Source organism: Rattus norvegicus, chromosome 9 (assembly GCF_021556685.1).
Source record: "Rattus norvegicus strain SHRSP/BbbUtx chromosome 9, alternate assembly SHRSP_T2T, whole genome shotgun sequence".
Classification (NCBI taxonomy): Eukaryota; Metazoa; Chordata; class Mammalia; order Rodentia; family Muridae; genus Rattus; species Rattus norvegicus.
Window position 1 is genome coordinate 117,602,531 of NC_141542.1, and position 12,527 is coordinate 117,615,057.

The window sequence follows — 12,527 nt, forward strand, 5'->3', positions numbered from 1 at the left end:
ACCCTATCTGCTCAAATTGGTTGCTTCTGAATGTGAGGGAGCCAAACTCTCTCCGAAGATAAGCCGCACTTCGATAAAAGTGGGAATCCAATGTTTAGTCTCTTCGGCCGAAGCATCGTCTGTGTTGTGAGCTGTTGCGTTTCCTGAGATTTGATTCCCCAGATGTATTGTTTAGGCATAAATAACCTTTCAATGCAATACCTGAATGTTTCTGTTTAAAACATTACCTGGATTTAATACCACCCTCTAAATACTACTGGCCTGTCTTCACTCATATACAACTCGGCCGTTAAAATTTTTAATGGACATCATTAATTCCTCTGGTTTATTTTTCTTCCCAAGTGGCAGCATTTACTAACAGCTATTTTTTTTTTTGATGAGATGCCTGCTATCATGTTTTCACAGTTGCTAGCTCTAGGGGTCCTCCTAGTAGTTAGTAGAGACTCGATAAGTGTCTATGGAAATGAATGACTGGACAGACAAAGTGAGTTGCTGGAAGACGAACAGAGGCCTCATACACAGAGCACAAGAATGTATATGACCCATCTATTCCACAGTTCTGAAGCAAGAGTAGAAACTACAGAGATGGGGGAGAGGTCGGAGTGGTCCGATTAGCAGCAAGACTTTTAATGTGGGGCAGGGGGGGGTCGTATTTTATGGGTACTATTCCTCGGTCATGAGGAAAACATCACTTGCTGACACAATGGCACCAATGACTAACATGGTGACTAGCACATGAGCAAACCCTCTGGGCTACGAATGTGTGAAAAATCCACACTGGGAACAAACTTTACCACTCAGAGAAGTGTGGATAAAAACCAGAGGGGATCTGGGGGAAAAAAAGGAGTTTCGACACAATATCCACTGTAACTGGGAGTGTGTACACTCTCCTGCTTCTTCCTCATAAGCAGAGATGGCAGGTGGGAATTGTAAGTTAACTTTTACAAAATATGAGTGCCAGCAAGCCTTCTCACCCAGCCTCCGAGCTGACTCATCCCTGTCAAATCTCTCATCAAGGGAAAAATGGCGATCCCTCAAGAGTCTTGATTCTTGCCCATCCCTATGTACAACAGCGGCCAGTTTAAGGCAAGTCAGGGAAGAGATGGATGATCTAGTCAGATAAACTCTTCCAGAAGGAGAATGAGACAGCGTACCGGCAAACGGAAAACCATCCGACACGGGAACAGAAACCTTAGGAACTGCTTTACGTCTGACCTGAAAATACAGATGAACGAATGGTTTTCGTAATAAACCTGGGATGAATCAACCAGGGGGGCCCATACTGTTCCTATGATCTACGGCAAGCGAAAGTGGCTATGCGAAATGCAAGGGTAAAAGGAGAGGACGCTATCAAATTCATGAATCCTTCAAAATCAAGTTGGTGACTAAATATGGAAAAGATGATTTTTTTTTCCTTTCTGTGAGAGAAACTGACATGTTGCCATAGCAGAAATTAGCCCTAAATGTCTCAGAACTGTGGTTAGACATTAAGTTACGTAAGAACATCTGGATGGCTGTAAATCGGTGGGAGATGTTATACGGCACAAACAAAATGATGTGTTGGGGACAGTTTAGTTCACTGATATGTTTCATGCTCTGGATGGCACCGTGAGTAAAGCTACTGACAGGAAGCCCTCCACGCAAAGCAAATCACTCAGAGAGAAACATCGGACTGACATCCAAATCCCGATCACGTTAACACTGGAACAGGAGCCTCCTCTCAAATGTGGCTTCTCATGCCACCGGCCTGAATGAAGAATACCGTGTTTACAATGCTTTCCTTTGTTTCTGAAGTCTTCGGTTGACTCCACGGATGGCTCAAAATTTGGGTATTTTTGTTTTGTTCAATCATGCTCAATTAAGAATACAGCCTGCCTACCTAAATAAAACTCACCGTGTAGAGATCTACAATTATGGGAATAATCACTCAGAGTAAATTTTTTTGCACAAATGGTTGGTTTTTTTTTTTTTTTTTTTTTTTTTTAAGGCACCTCATATCTAGAAGCCAGAAGGAAGTTGGGTTTTCCCACAGAGAACAAGGCAAAGGATTACAAAACACATTTCCAGCTCAAGTTAGGACTCTTGAGTAAAACAACAAAAATGCTCCCCCCCCTCCCCCCCCCCCCGCATAAGTCAACTAAAAGAATGAGTGAGGTCCAGGGAGGACTCACGAACAGGAGCAGGGAGCACGAGCACAAACAGGGAGTAACACTGTAGGACACACTGCTCCCTCCACATACCAAGGAGAATGGACTCTGCTAACATCCCCACTGTGCACCTATCTGACAAGCTGTTTCCTAACTCTCCGCCCAAATTGTTACTTCTGTGTCAGTGTATGTATCAAAAACCAAGGGTCGCTGAAACATTGTTTTCAACCCTAGGATACAAGCCAATGGGAAAGTCTCTCCAACAGTCTTACATTCATAACAATGCACCAAGATTCTTGTTTGCTTTGGATTATTTTATTTCCTATGTATGAGTGTTTTGCCTGCATGAATACCTATGTACCAGATGTGTGCCTGCTGTCAGAACACGGCATCAGATCCCATAAAACTGGTTATGAACTGCTACGTGGGTGCTGGGAATTGAACCCAGGTCCCCTGTAAGAGCAGCCTGTGCTCAAAACTGTGAAGCACCCTCTCCAGCCCCCAAATGCACCAAATGGGATGTTTGTTCTTAAGAAACCAAGAATGTGGGGTTGGGGATTTAGCTCAGTGGTAGGGCGCTTACCTAGCAAGTGCAGGGCCCTGGGTTCGGTCCCCAGCTCTGAAAAAAAAAAAAGAAAGAAAGAAAAGAAAAAGAAAAAAAAAAGAAACCAAGAATGTTGATGAAAAATTCGAGAGACAATTTCGCCCTCAACAGCTTCTATCCTTCAAGCATATTGATGTCTCACTGAGGGATACAATGAAGCCTCTATTTCTAGACAAATAAATGGAAACACTGACAGCTGTCTCTCAGATATGACTAGGGGCAATCTTACATAAACACGGAAAGATCAACTTGGTTATTTCTCATGGGAAATTCCCAGCCTGTCAATGAAGATCGAAAGAATACAGCACATTAGCGATCACGTTTATTTTCAACTGTATCTCAGAAAAACGAATAAAGCAGAATGACATGGTTAGGCATCTGAAGAAAACGGTAATGTTTCCTGCAACCCACCTTGACAACTCTCACAAAACAGCAAGCCTGGTAGGAGGTACGGGCTTCCCTCCTCCCCCGCTTTGGATGGAAAATTGGGAAAGTAGAAAACGTGGAAGCCTCTTGGCCTCCAAAGAAACCTGGAAGTTATTTCAGGACTCTCCAAAGACTTCTTAACCTACTTACACGCTAGGGTGGGAAAGAGGAGCAGAAAGGACAGAGATTAGACTTAGGGTTTTCAAGGTTAGGAAAACCAAACCTGAAATGGTACGCATTGCAATGGCCACGGTTCTAAGACAATGCCACTGGCCGCCTGCTTGTCTTCCTCATATAGAATTCTAAGCTAGGAGGACGTTGTCTCCCTTTGAGTTGCCACTCCCCTTTGAGATGCCAGGAACTGGGCTACAACTCAACTCGCCCACAGGAGAAAAGGATGGAAGACAGACAGACTGACAGAGTCACATCAGGTAATGTGTGCAAGGATGAAGGTAAAAATTCACCAAGTGTCCCTACCCCCGCCCCCTCCCTTGGCTGCTTTGCGCTAACTCACCTAAAAATATGAGTTGGTAAAAAATAAAATCAGTCACACACATCAAATAAGCGTCTGGAAAAGCTGTTCAATTTTATAAGTAGCTTAAATGGTCTGAGCTACGGTTTGGGTTTGTTGTTTCTGTTTGCTTCGGTATAGCTAGATTTTCAGTTTTGTGAAAACAAAAAACAAAAACAAAAGCCATTACAGGCAGCTACCAGGGCTTCCCGCACGTGGTCCTACAGTCAGCACCTACAACAGGGAGGCTCACTCTAGTCACCCCCACTGTACTCTGGGGTCCTAGGAGAGGATCTTCTCTTTTCTTCAAGTGACGTCTGCCACCTGTTTATCCCGCTCTCTGCACTGACACTAATCTGCCTTGAAATTGGCTGACTCTGCCCAAGCCAGGCTTACAGGAATGTGGGCTTCATTGGGCCATCCTGCTCACAGGTCAGTTTATGCTCCAGAGCAGAAAGATTATTAAAAACTATATATTACGTGCATCCACTTTCAAACGACTCTACTTGGGAAAGATAACGGTGTCGTATCTGCATCTCTCAGATGCCTCCGCTCTAGAAAGGGGGCCGGGAACATTACCATCTTGAATGAAAATTGCTTCCTAAATGTATTACCCTCCATAAGAAGCACTTAGCAAACTGGTAGTGCCCAGGGGACAGAGGCTAAGGGGGAAAATGTGTGTAATAGAATGTAGAGAGAGGGATGGGGAAGAGAGAGAGGAAAAGGTCTCGTTTAAATTATCAAGCTGAGCATTAACCACAAGGAGAGAAAAACAAACGTTCTGTGCTTTGCGCAAACATCAATTATGTCTAGTAATTTAGCTGATTCCTCTCACCGAGCAGGTGCTCCAGTTGCAGTGTGAAGGGAAAGCCTCCACACTACTCTGCGTCCCATGAAAGGTACCAAGGGCCCTCGGCTCACTCTAAAACAGCACATCCTGGCACTGCCGTCCTGGCACTGCCATCATGGACAGTTAAGTCGAGCCCCTACCAACTATTCACCGGTGTGAGAGGGAACACGGCCCTGGAGACTTGCAAAGGTGGGGCCCAGAAAATAAACTCAGAGGGAATTTATACACTCGGACATGGACTTTGTTATGTAAATCCAACTGAATTATGCTTGACAAGGAAAAACAAGATGGCTGAACTAAGATAATCCCAAACTCCAATTTAACAATAGATTTAACTTGTCTAGCTTTAACGTCTAGCTCAAAACTGCTGAAAGGGCTGGTCAGGGGTACGTCTTTCATTTCAGATCTTAAAAACAAAGTGACTAAGATATCATAAACAACTGGGGGGTGATGTCATCAATAGCCTTGATAAGAGGCAACAGAGTAACCTCCAAGACCCTAAAACCACAATGTACACACACACACACACACACACACACACACACACTCACACATGTACAGTGTACACACACACAATGTACATACACACACCCCGATAAAGACAATGACTCCTCTTTGACACAGTGACTATGTCATATGTGTAGAACAGAGTTGAGACACATAGGAGACCCTTTTGCAGAGAGGCACATGAGCTAACAAAGCATTAACCGTCTTGCCCATCGCTCAGTGATGAGTCTCGAATGAATGAATGCCTATCTCTTTGCTTTATCACCACCATTTGAAGAACTTCCTTTAGCATTCTTTGTTTACCTTCTCCCTTAGTTACCGATGTGACTCCCCACAGAGGTACGGGGCCCTCCCAAAAGCCAAAAGCCCTACCCTCTACAGAACCTGTGCATTTGAGATTTGTTCCTTTCTGGGCAAATGGCCTGAGTTTTGCTTCTTTTACCTATAGTTCTAAATCCCAAATTATCTGTTTCCCAAAATCCTGCCAGACCCAGACTCCCTCAGTGTGCCTGCCTACTCTTAACAGTGGCTGGCTATGGTTCCTTGTGTTATGTAAATGCATGCCCCACAAAATGCTTCCATAAAACCAGAGAACGAGAACGCAACCGTTCATTCTCTGTGGATCCAACTGAACCCTGACTTGGACAGACAAGTCGTATGTCTCTACCCTAGCTTCTGACGTGACCAACAAGAGTGGCAACAGGCTTATGCCTTTTTATCAAAGCAACGAAGAGAACAAATACAGGTAGGGAAAGGCAGATTTCCAGAGCTTTGTAAAATGCGAAAGAAATCGGATAACTCATCTCCTGCAGGTACCTGCTTCCTGTAGTCCAAACAGAAAACTTAAGAAGAATGACATTCTTGAAGTGCTTCCAAGTGAATTCCACCCAGGGAGAGAAGAGTTTATAGTTCTCTGTCAAATGTCAGTAAGCCAGGCCCTCGAGTCATGAACATGGTTTTATCTTAAAGGCAAAATGACTATATGCACAAGGTTTTACAGCCAGGAGGCTGGGTCAGACTCACTGAAGAGGCAGCTGCATTCACGAATTCTTCTGAGAAATGACGTGGCCGTAACTTGTTTAGTCGTTTGGATAGTTTATAGTCATGAGGGTTTTTCCACACCAATAATCATAGACCCTTGTAACCAGTTCGGATCTTAATGCAAAAACTTTAACAGTTGTGTGGGTGGGTCAAGAGGGGAGTGTGTGTGTGAAATGAAGCGATCACTGTACAGATCTTACTGCCATCTGTTCTTTCAATGATTTTTTAATCACTTAACATGAGATCCTCGGTGCTGAGAATAAAGTAAGGCTTTTAAAGTAAGCTGCCCTGATTAAATGGCTTCCATGTGTTGGGGAGTGTTTGGGATGGAAGGGGAGAGAGGAGTCACAAGGATCAAAGCCCCGCACAGTCTCCAGCCTTCACTCGTTTTCCTAAGCTGGTGCAGATTTTATTTTGTTTTTTAACTGAGCTGGCATCTAAAAGCCAGTGTGCAGGTGACCTCGATATTTAGATTCCTTGCTTCTCATAAAATCATGGTCACACCTGACAACAGTTATTAATATTCATGTCCAGGCTTCCAGCTGACCCACAGAAACCCTTGAAGTGGGATCTCTAAAGAGTCCCATCCCCTCTTCCTTCTCTCTAAAGCAGCCTGACTCTTTGCTTGGAAGACACTGGCCTTTGTGAAACCCTCATATATTTATGTGATTGATATAGATATATTTATATACAGATCAAGGAGATTGACCCATGTTACACATTCCGAAAGATCAGTTGAATGCATGAATCAATGAAGAATCAAATAATTTTTAAAATCGTCTTAGACAAGCCCGAAATATAGTCAGTCCCATCTGTTTCCCAAAGCAGTTACTTTCTGAATGATCAATTCCATAGAAGTGCAAGCATATTTCCAAGTAGGTTCCTGCTAGTGTGTGTTTGCCCGGGCTTCACATGCCACAGTGAGTGTGTGTGGGGTCAAAGGATAACTCCGTGGAGTGGGATCTCTCTTTCCAACTCTATGTGGGTTCCAGGGATCAAATTCATGTCCAGGTTTGCAAGGTCAACCATCTTTCTGCAACACCAGCTTTCTGACCCTCCCAATGTATTTCTATCATTACGAATATAGCTGGTGTAAGGAGGCTTGTTTAGACCAATGTTCAACTTTCACTAACCAGCAGCACCCATTTGATATGCCAACGTGACATGGAGTCACATGAGTACACAGTTCTCACCCTCAAAGTAAATCTAAGCCAAATGCTACAAGGTTAACGGCAGCACCTGTACCTAACCTCACACATCCCAACTGCTTTGACAATTACTGAAAAACTAGCCAGGCAATGGTGGCATGTGCTTTCAATGCCAGCACTAGGGCAGAAGCAGGCAGATCTCTGAGTTCAGGGTCAGCTTTGTCTACAGAGTGAGTTCCAGGACAGTCAGGATTACACGGAGAAAAACCTGTCTTAAAAAAAAAAAAACAAAAAAAAAAAAAACACAACAAAACAAAAACATAACGAAACTTTAAAGACTGATCTTTGTGTAGGGGAAACAAGAGAGATCAGAGATGTGATCTCCTTTAGTAAACTTGCAATTTACCTCAGACAAGATAGAGGGATGCCAGGGACTTCCCACAAGTCATACCGTTGGCGGAGCTGGCAGGGAGAGAACTCACAAGAGGAGGGCCTGACGCCTGGATGAGGCCTCAGCAGCATCAATGGATCAGTGGCTGTGAGAAGAGCTTGCAGTGAGTGAGGCGGAGGTGAAGGTAAGGGAAACTGCAATGAGAACAAGTCATCGCTCTTCCGGATGCCCGACCCGAATGGCAAACCAGGGAGACTGCTGCCATTCCTCACTGGCCCACTCCAGCGCATGCGCCATGATGGACACAGGAGAAACCGGAAGACCTGTGTGCATCATCTTCTGACTAATTTTTCTGAGTAGTCGTGGAGAAGTAGCGATGAGACAGAAATCTGTCACATTTAATGTGTCACAGAGCAGCCGTGAGACACATAAAGAGATGTGAGCAATAACCCCGAGAAAGGGCTGAGGCCTGTGATCGCCATCCGCACCCGCGCTGAGCAGTGTCTGTGTGACTCTGCTGTGCGCCGGTGTACATTAGCACCTGTTCCGAGCCGGCTTTGAGAGCAGCTGAGAGAGCCCACGTTTGAAGGAAAATACTCATCATACACATATACTCGGCCATTTCGAGCACTCCTCACTGTCAATCATCCATCCAGGCCATCAAAACAAGGCCAGATGGTTTCTAGGAGGCAGCACCTTCACAGCACAGGACTGACTTCCCCAGCAAGGCACTCGTGACTGGGCGCCTTTCTGGAAAGTAAGGGGACTTCTGGCCGGACTCTGATAATTCCACTGTTGTGAATGAAGCCTAGACTACAGTGAGGAACTGGACTGTTTCTAAGTCCCATTGACCGGTGGGGGATGGAGGTTGGGGGACTAAGACAACTCCAACTCCAGTTCTCTAAGAGCCTTCTGCGCTACTAAAGCTGGGTGCTCAACTAGGGGCTGCCCATTAGACCTCCCTGAAGAGCAATTTTAAAAGACCAACGATCCAGCTTCCCTTGCTGGATCCGATCCCATTACAGAGGGTTGTGAGCCACCAAGTGGTTGCTGGGAATTGAACTCAGGACCTCTGGAAGAGCAGTCAGTGCTCTTAACCACTGAGCCATCTCCCCACTCACCCCCCCCACCCCCATTCTCTTTAATTATCTGCTCTTCCAAGAACTAAATCTAAAAGAGTGAGTGCATCTTTTTTCAAATACTATGCCTGAGTGAAACTACCTCATCAACAGAGTTCTGAAAATGCCGGCGGCCATGACGGTCCTGAAAAGAACATCCTGGGAGGAGAGACGGATGGTGAGAGAGGACATATCTTGGTACTCATACACAAGCAGTTTCTAAGTAGGGCTGCAAATGGATGCGGTGGGAAAAACTACAAAAGGAGACTAGGTAGCTACATTGTCCCGGGATAGATGTGCACGGGGCTACCAGGAAACAGGCAGCCAGCATCTACCATGAAGGGGCAGGAAGAGGCCAGGAAAGGAAGAAATGAGCCAGATCACTGAAGGGTGCGGCTGTAGGGGGTTTGGAGAACTGTGCCAGCTGCTGTAACAACCGCCATCCACAAGCCAAGCCCTTACACACAAGCTCAGGGATTCAATTTTTTTTTTCAAAAGTTAATTTTTTTTTTAAGCAAAACCCAACTTAATAAAATGTTCCAGTAATCCCCTATCATCAAAGTTTACTCAATTTGTGGTATGGACTTTACCCCTTCATATTTTTAGCTACGAAGTCAGGGCCTGCTTCCTTCCAAAGATTTTCTCATCCTCCTGCAGCACATTCCGAAGACGTGTCCTAAGGCTTGGTCGAGCAGGGTCCTCTCTCACTGAGATGTGGACACCGAGGTGCTGCTCCACTTGAAATTAAAAGAAGAAAGAAGTGAGGGTGGGGGGAGTAAAAATGTTCACTACCCTCAGATGCTAAGGACTGGAGCCTTACATGGCTCCAAGGTTCCTTTCTGTGACCTGGATCCTGACGGGAGCCCTGGGCCAAACCGACGGCTAAGTGGGTGTGCCACGTCTTTCATTACTGTATCTCATATCAGATAGTTTGATTTTGGGTAATTTGTGGCATCTGGCTGGATGACAAGAAGAAACAACAGGGAATCAAAGAAAATAAAGGAAAAGAAGGAAAGCGAGTCAGTGGCCTGTCCTCTGGAGCAGCCAGAAGACTACAAAAACCAAGATTAAACCTTAAAAAATATTCTTTTTTTTTTAAAAAAAAACTTCGATTACACAGTTGGGTTGGTTTGTGAATATGGTAATAAGTGTAACCTTTAGAATAGAAAGCAGGATGAGCAGATGGGACCTAATTAATAGTGAAATATTATTAATCTGTCTTCCTACAAGGAGGAAGGAGTCAGTCTGACTTTACAAAGGGATTTCTCTGTACAATTTAATAAAGGCAGAACTCGGCTTACAACTGGGGGCTCATTATGAAACAGATATGTTTGATACAACCCTGTCCCAAACCCCAAGAATTAAAATCATGCTATCCGATCATATAGAGCTTAAATATGCTATTAACACGAACTCAGCTGTTCTGTATCATCATGTACCAGCTAAAATTCACTGTTTAATAAATACTCTTCACAGGAAAAAAAAAAGCCATAATTCATTAAGGGGAAGCCGGGGATGGAAAGATGAAATTAATTCACTAGGAACTCAACTTTATAATTCCTCAGAAATCATACATCTTGTTTTGTGAAGGGCACCTATCTGGGTAGCCTTCCCTCAAAGCAGAAGTCACGACCACACCCCACCGGTGCCTCACCCCAAGGCTCGAGCAAGAATCTCAGAATCAGAGTATTCAGCTCCAACCCTTCACTCCTGCTAGCTAAGCTGTCCAACCTCAATGTCCTCATTCTGCTTTTTAAAGTTATTTTTATTTTATGTGCACTGGTGTTTTTCTTCCCTGTGTGAGGGTGTCAGATCTGGGAGTTACAGTCGTGAGCTGCCACATGGGTGGTGGGAATTGAACCCTGGTCCTCTGGAAAGAACCTTCAGTGCTGAGCCATCTCTCCAGCCTCTCACTACACTAATTTCTCAAAAATAGTGTATGATATGTCTGGCACAAAATAAAAAGTGGCAACCCAATCCTAAGAAGAGTAAAAATACATACATATCCACATAGGGCAGCCACAGAAAGGCATTCTAAGGCCATAACCCAAACGCCCCACATGTTTATTTTCCTTAAGCTGTCTGGGGAAACAATGTTCCCTTCTTCCTTGTCAAAATGAGATTGGAAAAACAAAAGTCAAGGCGAAAAGTAGCGACGCTAAGTTTTTTATTCGAAACCACTCAGTTGGAAGACTAAAGATTTTTATTGTGTTAAAACCTTAAACGCATCATCTTAACCATTTCGTAAGCAGAACTGCACCAAGGGTGACACGTGAGTTGCTCCCTCAGATCCCTGTAAGTTCAGTGTCTTAAGTGAAAAGTCTGGGCTGGAGAGATTGCTCAGTGGTTAAGAGCACTGGCTGCTCTTCCAGAGGTCCTGAGTTCAAATCCCAGCAACCACATTGTGGCTCGCAACTGTCCGTAATGGTATCTGATGCCCTCTTCCGGTGTGTCTGAAGACAGTGACCATGTTCTCATATACATTAAATAAATAAAGAGTGAAACTCCACGGCAATCTCCCACTGGAGGCCCTGCGATCATGGTGCCCTCTCTAGAATCCATCTTCTGGGGCAGAGCTACCTTGCTAAGCACGAGACTCAGAGTCCTAGTACATTGGTGCTGCATTTTCCAAGCATAGGAACTTGGGTCCCTCTCTTGAGTAATGCCGTTCAGGTGGCAAGGACCCCACGAGCACTCATCTTCCTTGTAGGAGGTAACAACAAATCTCTTCCATTTTTCTAGTAATTTATCAGAAGCAATTATCACAATTTACCAATATTAATCACAATAATTTGAAAAGGAGCCCAAATCTGTCTTTGGCTAAGTGACTTACCTCATTAAATTAAAATCGCGATCTCCCAGCAACAGGAGATGTGTGAAGTTGGTATATCCTTACGAGAGTCTCCCACCCATTCTTGTCCAAAGCAGACTGGGAGAAACTACTAACAACTCTTTTTGTCACTACTGAGACATTAGACTCTTAGAGGGAAAAAAAATTTTTTAAAGTAATAGTGGTAAGGTAAATAAAAAAAAAAAAGAATCACACGGGTTCCTCCACATAAATCAGAAACTCAATAAAACACTGAATGGTGTATAAATCAAGACTCAACATCAACTTTGGCAACCCAATAGCGGTGTGGCCATGAGCAAGCCACTTAACTTCCCTGAGTTGATTTCTTTACCTGTGCACTGGGGTTAATAATGCTCACTTCCTTCAGATCTGGAACAATGATTGAAGGAGACATAGGAGTTGGACTGCCTGCCAAGCACACATAGAAAATATTTTAGGAAATAGCATGTTATTTTTAAGTTGGTTTTAGGAGTATTGTTTAAAAGACCCACCAGGAAAAAAAAATTCAGTCGGGACCATGAAAATTACAATTTAATCCTTCTAAAGGACTAACTAAAAGTAACTATCAAAGTAAAACCGTGTCCTCTGCATGCACGTACCATGAGGTACACGTGAGCAGGCAAAGATAGCACACACAGCCCTCTCCCAGTCAACTTTGGTTTCTATCAGACAATTTAACAAATTCCAATGTAAACTTTGACTCAGCCAACATTACTTGGAAATGGATTCATCTTCCTCAAAATTATTTCCTTCTATTGGCCCTGACCCATCACCGCAAACATCAGCTAGGTTTTTCGGTTTTTTGATTTTTTTCCTTTTTTCTTTTTTCACAGCATCGAATTAGTAGCTGGATGAAAAAGCTGAGGGAACATCTTGAAACACAGCCATATTGTATCACACAGAATATAGCTTGGATAAAATATTACTTTTCAC

General features: G+C 44.0%; 1 protein-coding gene across 8 annotated transcripts in view; it reads right to left on the minus strand.

The window, feature by feature from the left end:
• The window catches only part of Efna5 (ephrin A5), a 279,914-nt gene that overhangs the window by 195,441 nt on the left and 71,946 nt on the right, over positions 1 to 12,527 (minus strand). For 2 of the 8 annotated variants that reach the window (NM_001433802.1, NM_001433801.1), the window contains exon 1: positions 7,686 to 7,983. The exons of 4 other annotated variants lie outside the window; for them this stretch is intronic. In NM_001433802.1, the coding sequence (NP_001420731.1) occupies positions 7,686 to 7,915 (230 nt within the window). In that variant the 5' untranslated portion in view covers positions 7,916 to 7,983. Of the gene's footprint in view, positions 1 to 7,640; positions 8,806 to 12,527 lie in introns of those variants that run through there. 2 more of the 8 variants (NM_001433800.1, XM_087564416.1) reach the window with 2 other exon arrangements.